The following is a 23958-nucleotide window of genomic DNA, read 5'->3' as shown; positions in this document are numbered from 1 at the left end:
AATGTCCAACAAGGATAGACTGGATTAAGAAAATGTGGCACATATACGCCATGGAATACTATGCAGCCATAAAAAAGGATGAGTTCATGTCCTTTGTAGGGACATGGATGAAGCTGGAAACCGTCACTCTCAGCAAACTATCCCAAGGACAAAAAACCAAACACCAGATGTTCTCACTCATAGGTGGGAATTGAACAATGAGAACACATGGACACAGGAAGGGGAACATCACACTCCAGGGACTGTTGTGGGGTGGGGGGAGGGGGGAGGGACAGCATTAGGAGATCTACCTAATGCTAAATGACGAGTTAATGTGTGCAGCACATCAACATGGCACATGGATACATATGTAACAAACCTGCACGTTGTGCACATGTACCCTAAAACAAAGTATAATTTAAAAAGATAAAAAAATTAATTTTTATCAGCTTTTAAACATTTTTTAAAGAAATTAAGACACAAACACACACATTAGCCCTTCACAGACCTACACAGGGGTCAGGATCATCGATATCATGGTCTTCCACCTCAACCTCTTGTCCCACTGGGAGGTCTTCAGGGCCCAGAACATGCATGGAGCGGTCATCTCCTATGATAACAATACCTTCTTCTGGGTACCTCCTGAAGGACCTGTCTCAGGCTGTTTTATAGTTATTTTTTAATAAGGAGTATACTCTAAAATTATGAAAAATATATAGTGTAATACATAAATCAGTAACATAATCGCTTATCATTATCAAGTATTATTTGATGTGCATAATTGTATATGCTGGACTTTTATACAACTGACAGTATGGGAGGTTTGCTAAAACCAGCAGCACCACTGACACATCAGTGATGAGTTGTGCTCTGGTGACAGCTACCATGTCACTAGGGGGCAGGAATTTTTCAGCTCCATGTAGTCTTGTGGGACCACTGTCACATATGCAGTTTGTCATTGCCCCAAACGTTGGTATGCATCCCCTGGCTGTTTTTATTTTTTCATTTCTTTGAGACAGAGTCTCGCTCTGTCACCCAGGCTGGAGTGCAGTGGTGCGACCTCGGCTCACTGCAAGCTCCGCCTCCTGGATTCACGCCATTCTCCTGCCTCAGCCTCCTGAGTAGCTGGGACTACAGGCGCCCGCCACCACGCCTGGCTAATTTTTTGTATTTTTAATAGAGACAGGGTTTCACCCTGTTAGCCAGGATGGTCTCAGTCTCCTGACCTCGTGATCTGCCCACCTCGGCCTCCCAAAGTGCTGGGATTATAGACGTGAACCACCGCGCCCGGCCCCCTGACTGTATTTAAAGTTGAGGGGTGTGATCTTGCCCTGGCTCCTTCGGGATACTTATCTGGGGTCCCACCTGGTTTTCCCCCCCAAGAATCTGCTCTGAAAGGTCATTTCTTTACCTCTGTGCTCCTAGGACTTCACCTATGAACTTGTTTAAAGTTCATTTTAAGTATAATATTTACCAATTGTTTTTGTAAAAAAGTTATTTAAATATTAAGGATATTTGAACATCCTTTTTTGGGAAAAAAAACTGTTTTTCAGTGAATGATACTCGGCTCACCCAATGTATCAATTTTTTCTATTTTGATGTTTGGAAGTTAAAATTTGTTGCTTGATCAAACCTTTTCCTTTTCATTTCTTCTTATGGTTTAAATGCTTAGAAAGTCATTCTCTTTTCTAAGAAATTATTGAAGAAGCTTCTTTTGAATGAATCTGTCCATGTCCATCTGTCATGATTGCCATCGTTTGCTCTAATAATCTTCTCTTTAAGAGAAGCAGCATTAGTGATGTTACAGCATTAGAATGTAAATTCAATAAACATAGGTTGCCAAGGACACCAAGTTTATGACAATAAATTAGTAGATATTTTTGTTAGAAGATGTCACTCTGCAGCATGAGAATGCTATAACATCATTAGGAGAATTTATTTAGGGCTCATCTCTTGTTAATTCGGGGTGGATATTTCTCATCCCATCTCTTGCCCCAGATTTTATTTCACATTTTGCAATTCCAGACTTGAAATTTAAATCAGAGGAGAAAAGGTCTTCCCCGTTTCTCACAGCTCCACTCTTTATCTCCTCATTCTCTCCCCATTCTCTCTGCATTGCTCCCTCCCCATCTCTGTAGAGTTTCTCAAATTCCCAAGTGAACACATACCCACGGAGGATGCAAGCCCATGGTGAGCTCTAAACCCAGCTTAGCATGAATGTGTAGCAATAGCTGCTGTTACAGATGCCTGGTTGGTTTCAATTTTGGTTGTTACACTGAAACTGAGTGGTAGTCATTCTCCACCAATAGAAAAATAGACCAATGTTTGTTTTTATATTGAAGATTTAAACCAAATCTGAATTCAGCGCACAAATTCTTCATCAAAGAGTTCATTCAATTCTCAGAGCTCACAGCCACCAAGTTTAAGAACGTGTGGTTGCAGTGGTAGAATTTTTTAACAGTCTTGGTCACAGCACTAAGGAAAACCCCACAGCTAGTAGCATTTAAACAGAGAGTAAACATTCACTTTATGTTTAATGCTGACAATGCTTAAAATTCAATAAACAAAGACTGCCCGGGACACCAAGTTTATGGCAATAAATTAGTAATATTTATGTTAGAAGATGTCACTTTGCAGAAACTGGCACTGTCTTTTTTTACTCTTGCCACCCTGTGAAGATATTGCAATTTACTCTGAGTTGGTTGTTCTCAGTCCTCCTGTTTCCTCAGGTTGATCCCCACATGAATCAGAAATTGCTTTGGCCTATGTCGCCTGGAGCTGTTCTCTTCCCCAGTGAAGCTGCCACTTCTTCCTCAAGCCCCTGCAGCTCCAACAATCCCCCAGATTCCAAAACGCAGAGGAGGGCCCTGTCCGTCCTCTTCCTGTGCCCCTCCTTCCATCAGCCCCCTCGGCATCTCTCCTTGGGACTGTGGGGCAGTCTCCTCACCCTCATGTTAGCCCTGATTCCTCGACCCCCTCCTCCCACCTCCTACACGGCCACCTCAGTTCCCTGCCTAGCATGTGGGGGTGATCTTGCTGATTTTCTCCTTAAACCCTTCCACGATCCCTTCCCACATCCACAAACAAGACAAAGTCACATTGCTTAGTGGATAGGAAAAAACAAACTGTTTCCTCCTACTCTATACGCCCCTACTCTCAATAGTTCGTTTCTGACGCCAGATGGATGGGTGTTTTCCCCACACTAAGCAATTTTCCATGGGGGCCCAGCTGGGCCTCCTACAGTTCAACTCAATCTGATAGAAACCAGAGTTAGCGCAGACCTCACAAGGCAAGGGCTCAGTCTCACACTTCCAACCCCCCCACTTCAGACGACAATCACAAATAGTAGGTTCCCAGGTCACAACTTCTGACTTGACTACAAATTGGGGATTCCCACAACCCCATCCTCAGGTTTGATTATTCACTGGAGCAGCTCACAGAACACAGGAAAAACCATTTACTTACTATTGCTCATTTATTACAAAGGATGTTTTAAATAGTGCAAAAGAGCAGCCAGATGAAGAGATGCCCGGGGCAAGGTATGGGGGAAGGGATGTGGTGTTTCCATGCCCTCTCTGGGCACGCCACCTTCCCCATGTTCAACAACCTGGAATTGCTCCAAATTCTTTCCTTTGGGGGTTTTGTGGAGGCTTTTTTACACGGTCATGATTGATTAAATCATTGGCCGTTTGTGGTCAACTCAACATTCAGCCTCTCTCTGAGACCCCAAAGCATCTTAAAAACATGTCAACAGGGCACACACCATGTTGTATTAATTATCTGTTGACATGTCTGTCTCCATGACTAGACTATAAATGTCTTGAGGCTGTAAATCATATTGTGCCCTCTTTGTGTTGCTGACATTTAACACAGTCTAAGTTTCAGTAAATGTTTATTGAATAAATGAGTGAACAGAAAAGCTATACATTTCCTGAATGTTTTGAGCGCTTTATAATCTCAGCTTATGCAACCTTTTGGAGTCATTACTCACAGAGGTTTACCACCCATAATTTTCAGTTTCTATTTATCCCAATTTTAAGCTTTTTAGATCTTCAAACTGTGCTCAAAACAACTCGTTTAGGGGATTGAATCAGAAAGTCTTAGTTCTGCTGGCACAAAACCTTGGAAACCTCCTTGATTCTGTCTCAGGAACTGGTTGAATCTGGGTAGTGATAAAGAGCTATCAATTATTCATTATTCACTCACTCATCTATTCATCTCAGAAATATTTATTGAAAATCAACCAGGCATAAGGTTGTATATTATCTTAGTGGCAAATATGAGCTTCAAACCCAGGTCTTCTCAATCCTAGTTCAATGCTATTCCTTCCACATAGACCATCTGTCAGTCAGGCCCAGCTCCTTCCTCAAGGACCCTACAGGGCAGGACATTACAATATTAACAGCTAATACCTACTGTAGCCCAGGCACTGTGCTATGTTCTTGATCTTATACATATTAACTCCTTTAATCTTCACTTGTAAGATGGATTCTATTATTAAATCCATTTCACAGAATTAATGGAGGCCCAGAGAGGCAGGCAAGTTCCTTGGGGGCATACTGTTAGTAAGTGCTCGAACCTGGAATGGAAGCCAGGCAGTCTAGTTCTAGAGTCACTGGAATTGACCACTACACTTGATATAGTTTGGATCCATGTCCCCACTCATATCTCATGTTGAACTGTAATCCCAGAGTTGGAGGTGGGGCCTGAAGGGAGGGCATTTGATCATGGGGGTGAATTTCTCATGAGTGGTTTAGCATCATCCCCTTGGTGGTGTTCTCGCGATAGTGAGTTCTCGTGAGATCTAGTTGTTTAAAAGTGTGTAGCACCTTCCCCTTCTCTCCCTCTTGCTCCTGCTCTGGCCGTGTGGCGTGCCTGTTTCCCTTTTGCCTTCTGCCATAATTGTAAGCTGCTTGAGGTCTTCCCAGAAACAGATGCCGCTTTGCTTCCTGTGCAGTGTGCTGAATCATGAAACCTCCTTTCCTATAAATCACCCAGTCTCAGTCCAGCCTCAGGTACTTCTTCATAGCAATGTGAGAATGGACTAATACCACACTCTACTGCCTTCAGTGCACAGTTCTGCCTACTCACGGGCCATTGCTCCTTCTGGCCACTGTAACGCTAGACTCATGTTTTAGGGTTACTTCTCTGGACACAGCTGAAAGAAGCAACCTCCCCATTCTAACTTACGTTTTATATGCTTTATTTTCACTAGCCCCCATGGGAAATCATCACTTTTTTGCCTTATGCATAGCAAAACCTTGAAGATTTTTCCACCAAGGATTTCCACCATCTGGATATTTTCCATGGATGAACCAGGAAAATACTTTCCAAGCCCTGACATACATTCTCTACACTATGGCCCTTATGAAGAGGTATTGACCATATTTCCACCACCATCCTTTTTGATGATTTGGACCCTTTATTAATATATTTAGATATTTTCAATACGCCTCAGTTGTTTTAAAATAAAATTGGGTCTGTAGTTTGAGTCTGAATATATAATCTTTTGTTTGAACTATAAAATAACTTTGCAGTGACATTTGAGGAAAGATGGCTTATAAATACATCATGCACACAATATACATATACACCCATCCTAGGTGCATACTGAAATTAACCAAAATATATTTTAATTTTTTTTTTTTTTTTTTTTGAGACCGAGTTTAGCTCTTGTTGCCCAGGCTGGAGTGCAATGGTACGATCTCGGCTCACTGCAACCTCCACCTCTCAGGTCCAAGCAATTCTCCTGCCTCAGCCTCCCAAGTAGCTGGGATTACAGGTGCCCACCAATGTGCCCGGCTGACTTTTTATATTTTTAGTAGAGACAGGGTTTCACCATGTTGGTCACGCTGGTCTCGATCTCCTGACCTCAGGTGATCCACCTGCCTTGGCCTCCCAAAGTGCTGGGATTACAGGCGTGAGCCACCACACCCGGCCAAAATGCATTTTTATAAAAGAAAAAAAAAGTATCTGTGTTGAAATTAGAAGAACCAAACTCTTGCTGCAAACTTTGTATATTTTCATTATAATTTTACCAGGATGAAAGGAGACCCAGAAAATACACACAGACATGTAGCATTGTTATTCTAGAGTTCCTTGAAATGCAGAGGACTGGGAATGTCATGAAAAAAAGTCCACAGAGTCCCACCACCGCCTACAGCTCAGAGAACAAAAGCCTGTGGCCCAGGCAGACGATGGGAAGGACAGGGAGGTCTCCTTGGAAGCCACTTGACCTCTGTTGGGACAGGCTGGAGAGAACAGCCTGCCTGTATGATGCCTCCCCTCCCGCCCTTGACACAGCTTCTACAAGGTTGGGGGCATGATGAGGAGGCAACTAAGTTTCCCAGCTGGTACTAGAGCCATCTTTGCAGAGAAAAATGTGTATCTGGCTCAGGAAATTAAAAAGGCTTTGAGTTTCAAGAAAATCACCACAAAGAGGGAAGAACCTCCTGAAATCCAAGGATACCGCTACACATGAAAAGATTCCACCCAAGCTGATAGAACTTCACTCCTTTCCTGGCCCCCTTTTGAGGGAAAGTATTCCAATAATGTATTCCTCGATTGTGACTGATCCTGACCCCAACTCCCTCGCCACTGTCCCCAGGCAGGCTGAACAGAGACGATACATTGCCAGCATACAGCCCTCCAGGCACAGAGAGAAGATCATGACTAGGCTCACGTCAAAAGGGAAAGACAGCAGTGGGTTTCTATCTAGATCATGTGGACCAAAAGGCAGATCTCCTAGAACTGGCCCCGAGTTAAAAACAAACAAGCTGAAAAATAGGAAAATCTTGCAAAACTACTACAATAAAAGAAACAAAATGTACAACATACACATGAATAATACATTTGTTTGGCTAGTATCGAGAAAAATAGCTTAGAGCTGTTTTATGCAAGGATGTTGAAGAAAAGATGAAACACTATAAAACAGGAGCTCATAAGAGGAAAGAATAAAATAAAAAGGAGCTGGCAGGAACAGAGAAAAAATAAGGGGTAATAACAGAATTGAAAAATTAGACTGGGCACAGTGGCTCAACCCTGTATTCCCAGGACTTTCGGAGGGGGAAGTGGGCAGATCGCTTGAGGTCAGGAATTCGAGACCAGCCTGGCCAACATGGTGAAACCCCAGCTCTACTGAAAATAGGAAAATTAGCCAGGCATGCTGGCGGGCGCCTGTAATCCCAGATACTCAGGAGGTTGAGGCAGGAGAGTCGCTTGAACCAGGAGGCAGAGGTTGCAGTGAGCCGAGATCATGCCACGGCACTCCAGCCTGGGAGACAGAGCGAGACCCCATCTCAAAAAGAAAAAGAAAAATTAAAACCAAAATAGATGGAATATGAACTTTGGACAACCTTGTTGCTGAGAATAACTACAAAGTGTAAAATACGTAACATCCCTTGCTCGAAACCACCAGAGAGTTAAGTTAATGAAGAGTTACTGGGCCAGTTTATAGCAAAAGAAGGAAATCCAGAGAGGTGAGCCAGGCGATAGGAATGCTCTGGGGGCAACTTGGCAGTTTGTGACTCTAGGACCAGTCGATGGTGAGGGGCCTCATGAGTTCCTGTGGCTTTGGTTAGGAGCTTCATGGTCTGCACCCTAGGAGTATGGGCACTTCACAAGTAAACTGGGCTACAAGTGTACACATGGAATAACATTTCATCTCCTCAAGAGCTGCTGTAATACGCTAGGTAATAACAACACATGGCCCAGAAGCTTCACCTACATGGCACATGACAGCTTGAGCACCTTGGATGTGACGGGCAGAGGGAGGCAGAGGTGAAGCAACAAGCATTGGTGCAGTGTTGTTGGTTTTTGTTTTTGTTTTTTGTAACAGAGTCTTACTCTGTCACCCAGATAGACTGCAGTGGCACGATTGCGGCTCACTGCAACCTCCAGCTCCTGGCTTCAAGCAATTCTCTTGTCTCAGCCTTCTGAGTAGCTGGGATTACAGGCGCCCACCACTATGCCTGGCAATTTTTTTTTTTTTTTGGCATTTTTATTAGAGACGGGGTTTCACCATGTTGGCCAGGCTGGTCTTGAACTCCTGACCTCAGGATCCACCCACCTTGGCCTCCCAAAATGCTGGGAATACAGGCGTGAACCACCGTGCCCAGCCCGTTCATGACTTAACTGTGTGAATTCACACTGTGTGGTGCGACACAGAGATCAATAAATATGCCAATGAAATAAGCAGAGTCTACGAACAGCCTGAGAGATATAATAAGACCTGATTTTTGACAAAGGTGGCGGCTGGGGAACACATGTTCCCAGATGAGCTGGGTCAGTAGGATATTCAGGTGGAAAAAAATTCATCCTGATCCTTTTATTGTATATGAAAATTGATACCAAATGGATTCTAAATCTAAACATAAAAGATGAAAGTATGAAACGTCTAGAGAATAACATAGGAAAATATCTTTACTAATCCAGAATGCGGAAAAATTAAGAAGTCACGAAAGCTCTAGAATAATAAAAGCTAACGAATTTTGAGTATGTACAAAGTTTCAAGCACAGTTCTCAGAGCTCTGTGCAAATCTCATTTTCACAACAACCTTAATACAGCCATTTTGCAGATGAGGAAACTGAAATGCAGAAACGTTAAGTAACTCATCCTAAGGTCACATAGCAGGTACATGGAGGAAATATAATTAGAACACAATCTTACTTCAGAGCTCACTCTATGCTGTCCAATATGCTGGGTTTATATTCTTGGGATGAAAAAGCCCTTCCAATAACATGAAATAAAAGTCAAGAATCATAAGTAAAAATACTGACAATTTTTTTACACACGTTTTAAATTTGTTTGGTCCAAAATAAAATTGCAAGAGAACTGAAGAATTAGGAAGATTTTGCAGCACTTATAAGAGACAAAGGTCTGATGTGATTAACATTCAAAACGGTTCTGCAAATCAACTTTAAAAACTCACCCAGATAAGAAAAATGGGAAAACTCTAGGAACAGGTAATTCTCAAAAGAATAAACATAAAATGTTCTGAATCAGGCTGGGAGTTGGGGCAATAGTGATCTTATGGATAGATACATCTCAAAAATGCCAGATTCAATAAAATTAAACTTAGGCCACTTTCTTTACTGTAAAATATATCACAGCCTTTTATGTATGGTTATCCACAGTGATACTACAGAAAAAATTATCAAATGGAACATTTCCAAATCATGTCTAACATAGAACTTTTCCCTCTGGAGCTTTTCCCAGGACCCAGGCTCTGCAGAACAAACTTTGCATTAACTCATTTAATCCACATAATAACCCTATCATGTTCTCCATGTTACGACATTATATAATCTAATACTGGCATTCTAAATTAAATAAGGTCTTATTCCACCACTACTTTGCTGCCTCCCCCACGGTGTTGGGCCTGGAAGGATTGTTAATGATTTTACAAAGAGGAAGGTGGAGTTGAGAAGCAAAGTCAGTTGCTAAATCGTTCCTCCAATTCCCCTGAGCTTCCACAACTCTGGGTCCAGACCCTGGGGAATCATTTTAGACGGCATCTTTGCAGAACCAATACACGGACTTGGATTGATCAATTATAATCTCTTCATTTGCTGAGTCACTGGCCCTAACTCAGCATCCCTGGGGCCTTTCAGTCAACTCTCCAGGAGCCAGTTAAGAGGCGGCATCCCTTCCCCCAACCTCTGCTCCTGGCAGGCCTGGCACAGACCTGGATCATCCTGGGCATGTCCCTTGAGTGCCAAAAGCAGGGGAATTAGAAGCTGGAACATCATCTTGTCATTCCAGTCCCAAACTGCCCAACCTTTGCCTCCAGCCAGAGCTGATAACATGCCAGCCACAGTGGTTTCTGGCAGGGGTATCACAATGCAGGGCAGAGGGGGGCTGGTGACTTCACACTGAGCCCTGGGCTCAGGGAGGGGCAGGGGATGCAGGTCAGCCTGGGTGAGCAGAGTCCGCATGTCCAGTCCTTCCCTGTCTCGCATCCCCTCTGCAGCAGGGGCTAGCGGGGCACCCTGGAAGGGCCAGGCTGGGTGAGCAGCTGTCAGCATGCTCCCCTCCCACCTTTGACACTGTGCTTTTACTCCTTGTATGCCTTGGTGTTAAATAGCTCTAGGTCTTTGGGTGATTTTTTATGTTCTCTGGAACCAGGTTACAAAAAGCCTGAAATGCCTTGTTAAGACATTTGGATCTTACCCATGAGGTCAGCTGGGGAGGAAGGGATAGAATTAAAGAGGGTCATGTGGTAACATTTGCATTAAAAGATGACCCATCTCTACTAAAAAAATAAAAAAATAAGAAATAGCCACACATGGTAGTGCACGCGCGTGGTTCCAGCTACTCCAGAGGCCGAGGCAAGAGGATGCTTGAGCCCAGGAGGTCGAAGCGGCAGTGAGCTATCATTGCTCCACTGCTGCAGCCTGGCCAACAGAACAAAATCCTGTCCAAAAAAAAAAAATACTTTGTAGCGGATGAAACTAGAAGAGAGTATCACGTAGGAAGTGGCTCCAGTCATACAGATGGGACATGACAGGGGCCTACAGAAGGAAAGACATGGTGGACCTGGAGAGAAACACAGGCAACAAGGCGGAACGGAGAGGCACCATGGTTGATGAGCTCTGCAGGATGACCAGGCAGCCAGAAGCCCAATCTGAAAGTCTAGGGTGGAAGGATAAGCTGGGGAGTCTTCAGCCTATTGAAGTCCGTGGGTGGGTGAGGTCGCCCAGGGAGAGCAACTGCAGAGAGGAGCACAGAGGGCCGAGGCTGGACCCTGAAGGACCATCAGCATCCACACAGAGGACGGAGAGCTGGGAAAGGAAGCTGGCAATTGCCAGAAGAGTTGGAGGAAACCCAGGAGAGGGAGTTGCTGTGGAAAATGGAAAATGAGCCAAGAATGCTCCAAGGAGAGGTGCCTCTGATTACAGATCATCCCTCCCCTCTGCTCCTTCCACAGCCTCAGGGATCTCATACCATCGGTTTTGTGCGCTCTCCCTCATCCTCCCCTTCTCCTACTCTTCTACATCCTTCTCATCAGCCTTTGAAGGTGCTTTAGTCATGGCACCTTAAATCCTTCAAAATAAACATCTTCCCAATCCCGTCTCTGTCAGTGACTTACCTACAGCCACCTCCACATCGCCTCTCATTCACAACCACAGTCCTTGTCACTCAGAGAAGAAATGAATGAAGCGCCTGCTGCCTGAAACAGCAGCTATCTACGAGGCTCCCAAGTCATCCAAAAGGCCCCCCAATTATCTCGAAGGCTCACTCCTGCCTTCCTTCAAGTGTCTTCCCAGTCACCCTGTCAGCGAGACCTACCTGATCATCCTGCAGAAAACAGCACCCACCCGTCCCAGCCTGCCCTCCCCATGCCCTTCTCTGCTTCATTTTTTTCCCTAACAGTTATCACCCTCTGACATCATCTATGCCTTCAGTATTTATTTACTTTCTGTCTCTCTCACTAGACTATAACCTGGATGAGGGTGAGAGCTTTTTCCTTTTTATGTATTCCCTTATCTCCAGTTTTTAGAATGATGCTTGGAACATATTAGGCACTTATAAATAGTCGGAATGAATGAATGCATGCATGCATGTCTGGACGCCCTGAGAAGAGAAGGCCTTGCCTCCCACTCAAGCTAGGGGTTGACCCTGAGGTGTTCTGGTCCTGGCTTCACGGCGATGAGTTGCATTCTGTTGACCAAGTCATTTAAAGTCTGAGTCTACTTCCCCTTCCTGGGTTTTTTGAGAGGATTAGGGAAAATCATGTGAGCATTCAATAGGATTGTGTATAAAAGCACACGTGACAGCAGCATGGCCTCTGAGATTGGCAACCTGCATTGGAATCCAGGTGTGATGCTCAGTGACCTGTGGTGCTGGCTGTATCCTTCTCCATGAAATGAGGCAGGGGCTGACTTCATCTGGTTCTTGGGATTGTTCTGAAATGCAAACCCATCAGCACTCAGGAAAGCATCAGAACCAATCAACACCTGGCCCCTCAGGCACCCCAGTGACTCACTTGGAATCAGACAGGGTTAGATGGGAATGGCCTCTGAGATCCCATGTGCCTGAGCCAAGTCTATGGCTGTGATCTATCACTGGCTGAAAATGCCATCTTGGTAGTTAAAGTTGTAACCTGGGCTGCAGAACATCAATGCCATCATCACAGGAAACTAGTTATGGGGGCCTTACTATGCCGTCGTCACTGTGACCGCGGAGGTCAGCCTATTCTTATCCCCCATGTAGTGATAAGGAAAGTGAAGCTCTGCGAGGCTAGATAACCTAGAAGCAAGGTATGTCTGATTCCAGAACCCACTCTCTAAAGCAACAGTCAGACCACCTCCTAAACAATGCACGCAATCTAAATAGAAGAACAGCTTCTAGGAACAGCAAGTGCCTGTGTAAATATCAGAGAGGACACAAGAAGCATCCTCCCAAAGCCTCTGACCTTCATCTCTGCTGGAGACTCCACATCCCTGTGAGGTCCTTATGTCTGTAAGGTCCTAGTCCAACAATGACCATGGGTTTCATCTGCTCACCGGGTGATAGATGCCCAAACTGCTACATTGGAAGAGATTCCAAGGCCAGTTTTTGGCTCAGTTGTGATCCATCAGCCAAGACCGACATGAGAGCTGGGGAGGGGGAGGAGGTAGAGTGTGGCCATCGTTCCAGACATCTGCCTGCCTGTGCCGGGGGACTTGCCCATGCTTGTGTGATTTTGTAGGTTTCCACACATGCTGTTCAGCAAACTGCTGTACATGGAGGAATTGTGAGGCTTCAGCCAGACCTTTCCCACCAGCCCGAAAGGAAAACACTGCAGCAAAGGCACTGAGGAGTGGAATGGGCACTGCGACGTGACTTGTGATCAAAACACAGCTCGTTGTCTCCCATGGTCCCGTTAAAAGCCATTCAGAGGCTAGGCGCAGTGGCTCATGCCCTGTAATCCCAACACTTTGGGAGGATGAGGCGGGTGGATAATCTCAGGTGAAGAGTTCCAGACTAGCCTGGCCAACATGGTAAAACCCCGTCTCTACTAAAAATACAAAAATTAGCCAGATGCGGTGCTGGGCGCCTGTAATGCCAGCTGCTTGGGAGGCTGAGGCAGGAAAATTGCTTGAACCCAGGAGATGAAGGTTGCAGTGAGCTGAGATCATGCCACTGCACTCCAGCCTGGAGGACAAAACAAGACTCTGTCTCAAAAAAATAAAAATAAAAAAGCCATTCAGAGGGCATGATGCGTTCTGTCCAGATAAAACTTGGACTCGGAGCTTTTCTGATTATTCTTAGGTAATAGTCCTACGGTCACTTGGGTCCGAATTCAGGGCAATTTATATATTAGATTGTCCAAGCCCCTGTCACATTGTCGACACAGAATCTGACTCAGTGCTCAGCCTCCTCCCCGCCTGGGCCCAGTTAGCAACATGGTTCCTTTCTCACCTCCCGCTCTGCTCGCCTGCCCCCAACAGGTGAAAGTTTAGGGGAACGCACAGGTCCAGGTGAGCCCACACATCAGCTCACTGTTCCTTGGGCCTGGCAGACATTGAAGGCGGGCTCTTAGGTGGTGTCTTCATGGGCTCTCCATGGTTCCCTGCTGGGTGGCTTTCTCCTGAAGTCCCCAGGCCAGGGTGGGGCTCTCTCTATGCCGTGTTGCTTTCTGCTCTTTGTCATCCCGTGTTCACCTGGTGATACACCCCAGACTCTTTCTTACAGATTTCCTTGCTCCCTCCAGGAAGCCTCATGGGATGAATCCTAAGACCACCCCTAGGCATTTCTGTCTCTGTGCAGCACACACTGGTTCCAAGGAAAAACTGTGGGTTCAGGACAGTCCCTACCCAGCAGCAGCCCTCCCAGAACCATTCTCTCACCTCCAGATTTCCCAGGTGTGAGTTAGAACCCAGTGATCCCAGGAAAGCTCTCTACAGGAGGCCTAACTGACACTTCTCAAAGATGTCCAGAGATGATCTGCACTGGATTCATCTGGAAGAAGCTGTGCTGTTACAAGTGCTCAGACCTCTCCCCCACCCCCAGCCCTCCCCATCCCACTGGATCAGGATCTCAAGGACTAAGCCTGTAAACAGGTACTAGAGTTGACAGATAAAATACAGGACATGAGTTTTGTTTGAATTTCAAATAAACAGCAAATTATTTTAGGATGAATATGTCCTAAACACAGTATGGAGTATATTTGTACTAAAAATATTTGTTTATCTGAAATTCAAATTTGACAAAGCATCCTGTATTTTTATTTGCTAAATCTGGCAACCCTCATCTGTACTGAACAAGCTCCCTACGCTGCACATCCAAGTCAGGACTACAGTTTGAATGTGTCTCCTCAAAAGTTATGTGTTGGAAACTTAATCCCCAATGCAAGAACATCGAGGGGTAACGCCTTCGGGAAGCATTTGGGTGACGGAAGCTCTGTCCTCATGAATAGATTATAACACCACTATACAAAGGGCATGCAGGAGTGGGTTCACTCTCTTCTTTTCCTCTGAAGAACTTACAGACACAACATTCCTCTTCCCCACAAGATATAGAAATGTGGCGCAATTTTGGAACCAGAGACCAAACCTGCCGGCACCTTGATCTGGGACTTCCTAGCCTCCAGAACTGTGAAAGAATAAATTTCTGTTCTTTATAAATTACCCAATCTGGCCAGGTGCGGTGGCTCACGCCTGTAATTCCAGCACTTTGGGAGGTCAATGAGGGCAGATCACCTGAGGTCAGGAATTCAGGACCAGCCTGGCCAACATGGTGAAACCCTGTCTCTACTAAAAATACAAAAATTAAGCGGGCATGTTGGTGTGCACCTATAATCCCAGGTACTCGGGAGGCTGAGGCACAAGAATCACCTGAACCGGGAGGTGGAGGTAGCAGTAAGCCAGGATCACACCACTGCACTCCAGCCTGAGTGATCGAGTGAGACTCCATCTCAAAGAAAAAAAAAAAAAAAAACAATTACCCAATCTGTGGTATTCTGTCATAACAACACAAACAGGCTAAGATAGTCAGAGAACCACTAGCAAAGACTTTGGTAAAGTCCCCAAGGCAATGCCACCCAGGGGCCTCTGGGGTGTCAGCCAGGCAACAGTCCCCACGCAACCCATATCCGACCTATATCATCATGTGCCTCCTTTCCTCTTTGAATTTCATCAGATTCCTTCTAGAGCACTGGCATTGCTCTTCTCACCCTGGACCCCCTCGTTTGCCCAGTCCAAGGGAGAGACTTTCCCATTGTAGTCTATGAAGGATGGCGCCCTCTGGAGTTGTGCAGAGCTCAGCTTGTGAGGCTGGGATGTCTCCATCCAGAAGACGGAACATTGTGCAACCCAGCATCGCTGTGAAGATTTGCAAAGCAAAGCTGGACAGTGCAAGAGTATTTCACAAGAATAGACGTAAGTCATGTTCTTGGGAGGGACACAGACTCTACAGGGTGGTCTTCAGCAGGAAATCAATCTTTCTGGAGGTGACGAATGATTTTGTTCAGATACTTCTATTGAAAATGAGCAGCAGTTTACAGTGGCTATGCCCATGCCCCTTGTCTCTCCATCTGTGAGATAAGCTGTCATCTTCCATTCCCTCATCAGACGTGGAGCCCAGGCTCCTCCTCCCCTCCACACCCTACCCCCAGAACCAGTAGAAACTGAGCGAAGGAGAAAGCACTGGCATATAGCAGATGCGTGAGTAGCAGGTCCAGTGGGGACCTGGGCCCAAAGGAGGCGAAGAGGAAAGCCAGGGAGATCCCTATGAGGCCACCCTGAGGGCCAAGGAGTGAGACTAAGTGGTGAGACGAGGGCCAGGTGCCTGGGTGTGCTATGGGCTCCTGTCCCACATGCCAGTCAGGAATGTCCTGGCCTCCATCAGGGCCAGGCATCCCCTGTTGAAGAGATGGGTGAGGCATGGTTCAGAGCAGGTGGGGAGGGCACCACCCAGGGCCACTCAGCAGGCTGTGGCTCAGCCTCGGAGGGGATGCCTGAGCAGTGAGGAGCAACCTTCGCCAGGGAGCTGCCTTGGGAGAAAGGGCAGAGAAGTCCTGGAATCTCCTCCCTGGGCAGTAGCTCGAGCCACACCCATGAGAGGCCACCTCGCTGGTCATGTGATCTCACCTTAAGCCTCACAGTAACCTGCATGCCAGTGAGGGTTGTGTTTCTCTGCTGCAGATGAGAAAACCAAGGAGGTAAGACTGGGCAGGTAGACACGTGGGCACTTTGGCGATTGAGCCCATAAGTCACTTCCAACCACTAGGCTCAGCCTGTGGCCAGAAAGGCAGTGCCTTACCCAGGCTGCTTGGGTAAGCCCACTTGGGTCAGCGCGCTGAGGGGTGTGCAAGTTTTAAAAATACACAAGGTCCAAAGCCCATGACTGAGTCACTGACACCCAGGGAGGCCACACACCAGCAACCTCCATCCGAGGCTGCTCATTTCATCTCGAATGCACAGAGGCCCATCAGGAGACTTGGGAGCCATGTGGAATCCATCTAGAAGGTGGTAGGAGGGGGATTGGGATCTGTCACGCTGGGCATGAGGGGAAGCTAGAACCTCTCAACCTGACCTGTGCGGCCACACCTGAGGCCCTGGGTCAGAGTCCTGGGCAGAGAACTAAGCGGGCAGCTGTATCCCACCGGGTGCTGGTGCTGGCAGAGGCCTTCAATTGTCCCCGGGCCCCACCCCATTCCCAAGGGTCCAGGCTGGAAGCCCTTCCCCCAGATCTTACTCCCACATTCACAGAGAAGCCGTGGTCTGAACTGAGCCTCAAAAAATGTTTGGGGGTGACAATGGCTGAAAGCATCATCATGCCCACCGGGGGCTCAATGGCTTGGCTGCGTCCCCACCCTAGTCTCATCTTGAACTGCAGCTCCCATAATTCTGTGTTGTGCGAAGGACCCGGTAGGAGATGATTGAATAATGGGGCAGTTTCCCGCATACTGCCCTCTTGGTAGTGAATACGTCTCACAAGATCTGATGGTTTTATAAGGGGCTTCCCATTTCACATGGCTCTCATTCTCTCTTGTCTGCCGCCATGTAAGACATGCCTTTCGCCTTCTGCCATGATTGTGAGGCCCCCCCAGCCACCTGGAACTGTGAGTCTATTAAACCTCTTTTTCTTTATAAATTACCCAGTCTCGGGTATGTCTTTATAAGCAACAAGAAAATGGACTAATACACTCAGGAAGCTGGGTGGTGACCAGGTCAGGCAGAAGGGAACCTGGGATAAGAAAGGCTCTGAGATGAGGTGCCACTGTGCAGCCATCCTAGAAACAAAACAGTCAGAAAAGAAGTCTTCGTGGCTGCAGTCTGAGTTCTTGGCTCCACAGCCCATTGTGACATCACCTGGGAGCTCTGGATCTAAGCTGGAGGCTGTCAGCCTCACTCCCTCAGCCCTGGCCTCTGTCACCCGCAGGCCCACAGCACAGCCCAAGGCCATGCTCCTGTTCTCAGTGTTGCTGCTCCTGTCCCTGGTCACAGGAACTCAGCTCGGTCCACAGACTCCTCTCCCAGAGGCTGGAGTGGCTATCCTAGGCGGGGCTAGGGGGGCCCACCACCCTCAGCCCCCTCATCCCGCCGGTCCAGTCAGTGGTGAGTACAGGGCAGAGGGGGCTCATGGTCCAGCTGACTGGCTGCCAGGAGGGTGGATCGCAGAGCACAAGGCCAGAGCTCCAGGGATCTCTATATACCCCTCCCTCCAAACCACTTCTTTTTCTCCTCTCTCCGCTGGCCCAGTGTTTGACCTGTCTAACCCTGAGTTTTGGTTTTGAGATCTGACACTTTATCCTCAAAGGAATAGTAGGCTGCCCTGAAGCTCTTGCCTAGAACTAACTGAGACTGAGTCCTCCCACTCGGAGGGTGACCATTACACCGGGCCTCTGTGGCTCCCATCAGCACCAGGCTTCCAGGAGCCAAAGACACCCAGGGATGCCTAGCTCAGTCAGGCCAACTTCAAGGGTGCTTCTGTCCTTGTGCCCGGCCCCCCAGAGCTCCCTGGTGGCTCATTTCTTTCTCCAAGGGGATGGCTGGGACTTCAGGGATGCTGGGGTACCTAGCAACTGTTAGGGGTCGAGCACTTCCCTGTGTTTAATGCCCATACCACCACGGTGGGGCATCTGCTCTCAGGCCACGTGTGGATGAGGAACTCAGAGCCTCACTGAGGATGAGAATTTGCCCAAAGTTGCCCCATGGGGAAATGATAGAGCTGTCTGCCTGGCCTGCACTGGGTGACTACAGCGCCAGGCTGTCTGCCCTGTGCACACCGCCTCTTGCCCAGAACACAGCAGGTTCACCTGGCCTCCTTCAGTCCAGCCTGGGGTCCACTGCACTCTGTGTGAACAAGGGGTGGGAGGCATGAGGGGAGAGCATCAGCAGAACATGCTCCTCTGGTGTCCCATTGCAAGGGGGCCCAAAATGCATGATTGCTCCGATCACTCAGAAGCAGCCGTTTCTGCTTCCATCACTGCTTCCAGGCTCTCAGCTCTTTCATGAATCTAAAAGTCCACAGGATTCCATACAGATGTTGTGGGTTGATCTCAGGACCAAGAATGTGGGGGATGGGTCCCATTGATGAAAATGGATATGAGAACTTCTGCCAGTTAATTTTGGAGAGTTGACTTTGGTCCAAGCACTTTGTTGGTCGCTTCAACATCCATCCTCTCATTTCATCCACACATCAGTCTTATAAAGTTGGCATTATCTTATGCTTATTTTAGGAATGAAGAAAGGGGGATGGGTACCCAAAGATAAGCAGCTTTCCCTAAATCATTTAGTGAATAAGTAACAGAGCCTGGATTCAAGCTTGGGCTGTCTCGCCCAGAGCCTACACTGAGCACGTGCCATGTTCCACATCTCAGACGGAGAGGCAGAGGGCACCCATCATAGCTGCCCACCATCCAATCCAGCTCATAGACACTCGGCATTTTGATGTACTTCCATCCATACTTATAAAGCCACATTCTTAATAAAATCACAAGTTTTAAATAAGATTTTCATCCTTTTTCACTCAATTTTATGTCACAAACATTTTCCGGTGTCGTTAAAAATCCCCCATAAGCCTAATTTTGTGGCTGAGAAGTAGTTGATGATATGGATGTGCCTTACTTTAGTCAACCCTAGCGTTTAGCTTGTTTTCAATTTGTCACGATCATAGAGATCGCTGCAGTGAACATCATCAGATGCACACATGTGCTGCCTTCCAGACTCCCGGAATGGAATCACTGAATCAGGGAATCAGCCCACAAGCATATTGCCCTCTCCGTCTGGAGCTTACATTCTGGTACCAGAGTCAGGCAAAAGGGACTGATAATGTAGGAGGGGGAGGGTGGAGGATGCAATGAAGAAATGTAAAGCAGGGCAGGAAATAAGGAGTCACCAGGATGGGAGGGGCTGTTATAGACACAGGTCAGGGAAGGCCGCTCTGAAGAAGGGATTCTTGGGCGTAGGGAGGAGGTGAGCCAGGTAGCTGCTTGGGGAAGAATATTTCAGGCAGAGAGCCACATGGCGCAGTGGTGAGAGCACCAGCTCTGTTGCCAGCCGGCCTGGAGCTCATATCATAGTTCAGTCACTGACTAGTTGTGTGACCTTGGGCAAACTACTTAACCTCTCTGTGCCTCAGTTGTCTCAACTGTAAAGTGAGGATGAAAATAAGAGGGCCTACCTTAATAGGGCGGTTATGATAACCAAGTGAATCGGTGCTTGCACAGTGCTTGCGACAGTGCCTGACACACAGTAAGCGTCTTATGTAAATAAAATCAGAGAGGAAGTGTGGATCCAAAAGTCCCGAATAGGCTGGGCACGGTGGCTCACGCCTGTAATCCCAGCACTTTGGGAGGCCGAGGCGGGTGGATCAGCTGAGGTCAGGAGCTCGAGACCAGCCTGACCAACACACAGTGAAACCCTGCCTCTACTAAAAAATACGAAAACTGTAGTCCCAGCTACTTGGGAAGCTGAGGCAGGAGGACTGCTTGAACCTGGGAGGCAGAGGTTGCAGTGAGCCGAGATCGTGCCACTGCAGTCCAGCCTGGGCGGAAGAGCAAGACTTCGTCTCTCAAAAAAAAAAAAAAAAAAAAAAAAAAAAAAAACAGTCTCGAAGAGAACCTTTATGCATTGCTGACAGCAGAAGGCTCTGGATGCACATTGCTAAGTTCTTATTCCCGTATTTTTTTTAAACCAAAAATGACCACCACGGGGTCACCCAAACAACAACACACTCACAGCTTCTGTTGAGCTGATGGTTGGAAAATGAGCAGCAAGAAAGAGACAAGAACAGGGTCTTGGGCTTTTTAGAGTCAAGCTCATGCCTCGTCCTAGAACACAAGGCAGACATTCAAGTCAGCCAACATTAACAGACCATCTCCTCTTCCTGGGGCGAGGAGCTGGACCCGGCCTCTGTCTGGAAGGGGAATTTCCTGCCTCCGCACAGGCAGCTACAGCTTTGCTCTCAGTCCCCCAAGTAAAGGAGCTGCTCAGCCTTGACTAACCTAGAACAGCCAGGGCTTTCCCATAGGTTCTGGCACTTTCTATGCCCTGCCCCTTGTGGTTTCTTAGGGCAGCCGAAATGAATGACCACACACCTGGTGGCTTAAACGATACAAATGTCTTATCCTACAGTGCTGTGGGACAGACCTCCAGCACAGGCTTTCTGGGGCTGAGTTCAGGGTGCGGCAGGTCTGCATTCAGTAGGAACGCTCTAGGGGAGAATTGCCTTTCCACTTCCAGCTTCCAGAAGCTTCTCTGGGCCCCTGCCTTCATCTTCAAAGCCAGCTATGTTGCATCTCTCTGCCTTTCCTCTGCAGTCACTTCTCCCTCTGCCTGACCTTCTGCTACCCTCCATCCCTCTCAAGGCCCTCAGTGATTCCACTGGCCCCTCGGAAAAGCCAGCATCATGTCGCCACTGTGAGAGCAGTGCTTAGCAACCCAAGCTCCATCTCCAAAGCCCCTCTTTCCCTGCAAGCTAAAATATTCACAGGTTCTGGGGACATGGCCCATTACAACTTGGACTTCTTTGGGGGGGCTATTGTCCTGCCCACCACGGGGGCTTGGCTTTGGACACTATTTTCTTCCAATTTCTCCTGGATGAGAGCAGAAGCAAGCTCAGTGAAGTGACTCTCCTGAGGTCACAAACGCTGGTTAGAGTCAGAGCCAATGCTTCTGACTCTATTTGCTGCTGAGCTCTGTGTAGACAAAATAAAGCAACTGCCGGCTGATGTCACAAGGGCTGCCCCGCTCACCAGCCTCAGTGAGCTCCTCTCTAGAATGGGGATGAGGATATCCACTTGGAAGCCTCCTCCTTCCAGCCCGGTCCCCGGCTCACACTGGATGCTGACTAAATGTTTCCCCTTTTCCTTTCTACTCTCTTTCATTCCACCAGAATGTGGTGACAGATCCATTTTCGAGGGAAGAACTCGGTATTCCAGAATCACAGGGGGGATGGAGGCGGAGGTGGGTGAGTTTCCGTGGCAGGTGAGTATTCAGGCAAGAAGTGAACCTTTCTGTGGCGGCTCCATCCTCAGCAAGTGGTGGATTCTCACTGCGGCTCACTGCTTATATTCCGAGGAGCTGTTGTAAGTACCACGAGCCTCCCACTGCTGCCTCTCAGGGCACCCACCCCTGGGGCACCCTCCCCCTCACCCACACCTGCTGGCTGAGAGGAACCTGCGGCTGTTCGGTATCCAGTCGGCATGAATGGCTGCCACCCATCCGCCCACCCCCCAGCCGTGAGGAAGCGGAGGTAGCCAGTCTGAGGCTGTGTCCTCCTCACATCATCCAGGGCCAATGACTATGACCTCCCTGAGGTCACACCTACCCTCTCCCGGAACACCTGTGGCTTGATGGAGCCAAGCGGCTTGGTCCAAATGCCTTTCCTAGGGCATTCAAGTCCATCTAGGGGGAAATCTTTCGAATTCTGGAAGCCTGGCTTCCTGGGTCACCTGACCCCCTACTCTCCTGCTCCTTGTAGAGCGTTCTCTGTGTGACAGCATGTGGATGGATGCCTGGCATTACCAATGACTGACTATATGCTGGGGACCCTGCTAAGAAACTTTCCCCTATTGGCCGGGCGTGGTGGCTCACGCCTGTAATCCCAGCACTTTGGGAGTCCGAGGCAGGTGTATCAGGAGTTCGGTGGTCAAGAGTTCGAGACCAGCCTGGCCAAAATGGTGAAACACCATCTATACTAAAAATACAGAAATTAGCTGGGCGTGGTGGTGTATGCCTGTAGTCCCAGCTGTTCAGGAGGCTGAGACAGGAGAATTGCTTGAACCCAGGAGGCGGAGGTTGCAGTGAAGCCAAGATCGCATCACTGGCACTCCAGCCTGGGCGACAGAGCGAGACTCCGTCTCAAGAAAAGAAAAAAAAGAAAAAGAAACTTTCCTCGATTAACTCATTTAATCACACAGTGACCCCTGGAGCAGACAGAATGAATAGCCCTCGTTTATAGATAAGGAAACTGAGGTCCAATAAATTGAGGCTGCTCACCCACAGTACCCCCCTAGTATATAGAGACAAAATTCAAATTCTGGCTCTAGCACTTGTGCTTTCTGCTACATCAGCTCAGGAAAGTTTGAAGACACACAGAAAGGCTGATTTTAGAAGGTTAATCAAAAACCCAGGGACAGTTTCTTCATGGCATAACCAAAGACCCTTGTGGCACCTGCTGTCATGGGATATCAAATATCCCATGGGGTTCTGAATGTGGGCTTATTACTGAAGATCCTGTCTGCTTGGTTGGTGGCAGGTCTAGACTAACTTCTGGTCCTGAGTTTCTAAAGTGTTGGCAGACCAGTTGATATAAAACAGATATAATAATGAATGCCTTACCTATCTGAAGGTCAGTTTGATCCATGCCAAGCAGCTTTTTGTGGGCTCCGTAGAGTGCTCTAAACCCAGCTCTGCCTTTGCTGTATTAGACAGAAGCACCTCATTCACACCTCTGGGGCCCCTGATGGTGCAGTGCTCTGGCTGTGGTCTGCTCACCGGCTGTTTTTTTTTTTTTTTTTTTTTTCCTACCTTTTCCCAACCCTCACACCTTCTGAGCAGCAGCCCCAGCAGGGTCTCAAGGTCCTAGAGCTATATGGGATTTAGGTTTCTGGGCACAGCCAATTCTGCCACTTTTGAGACTTCTCCTCCCCTTCCACTCACCCTTCTCTGGTTCTCTGCCATCAGTCCAGAAGAACTGAGTGTTGTGCTGGGGACCAATGACTTAACTAGCTCATCCTTGGAAATAAAGGAGGTCGCCAGCATTATTCTTCACAAGGACTTTAAGAGAGCCAGCATGGACAATGACATTGCCTTGCTGCTGCTGGCCTCGCCCACCGTGCTCGATGACCTGAAGGTGCCCATCTGCCTCCCCATGCAGCCTGGCCCCGCCACATGGCACGAATGCTGGGTGGCAGGTTGGGGCCAGACCAATGCTGGTATGTGACTGCTCAGCTTCGCCTGGGGAAAAAGCCACTGCAATCTGAAGGAGAGGGGAGGAAGCTGAGGAAGGAATGAGGACAAGACTTGCGCTGGAGCAGATTCCCGCACAGTGGAGGCTCACAGAGCCCAAACCTTAGCTCCTGTTGAGTGCCGAAACCCCAAGCTGAGATACCAGGTCTGAGCCAGTCCCCTAGTGCAGTCTGATCCAGCTAGCACAGAACAGTGAGGTTTGTGTGTTTAATCGAATTTAAACTCTGCAGTTAGCCAGGGGCCCCTCTACTCTGTATTCATAAACATCCTCCCTGACTCCCACGGGTATGTTTCCTACCTGGCTCCTCCAGGCATTGGAGATGCCCACCCTGGGCTAGGCTTTGATGGTCCTGGAGCATTGCCTGGCTCTTCTTAGAAATGAAGCTGCTGTTACTTGTTGTTATGCTGTTACTTGGCCAAAATAGAAGAAAGTCTACTGGGACAGAAAGATATGACGAATGGCCCGCTGGACTGTCCCCCAAAGAAACCCAACAAAACCAAATGCAAATAGATAGGGGAGGGGAGGGGATGACAATAGCAAAGCATTGCGTCAGCCTGAAGGAGGCTCTGGATCCA

General features: G+C 47.8%; 1 protein-coding gene across 1 annotated transcript in view; it reads left to right on the top strand.

Moving 5' to 3' along the window:
* PRSS55 (serine protease 55) overlaps positions 1–23958 on the top strand; it is a 62264-nt gene that overhangs the window by 31671 nt on the left and 6635 nt on the right. The window contains exons 8-10 of the mRNA XM_058442074.1: positions 5195–17523; positions 21305–21497; positions 23098–23348. Of these exons, the coding sequence (XP_058298057.1) occupies positions 17175–17523; positions 21305–21497; positions 23098–23348 (793 nt within the window). The 5' untranslated portion in view covers positions 5195–17174. The remainder of the gene's footprint in view (positions 1–5194; positions 17524–21304; positions 21498–23097; positions 23349–23958) is intronic.

The sequence above is a fragment of the Hylobates moloch genome, unplaced genomic scaffold (assembly GCF_009828535.3).
Source record: "Hylobates moloch isolate HMO894 unplaced genomic scaffold, HMol_V3 SCAFFOLD_8, whole genome shotgun sequence".
NCBI classification, from domain to species: domain Eukaryota; kingdom Metazoa; phylum Chordata; class Mammalia; order Primates; family Hylobatidae; genus Hylobates; species Hylobates moloch.
The sequence above is the reverse complement of the archived record's forward strand: the minus strand, read 5'-3'. Positions and strand labels throughout refer to the sequence as shown.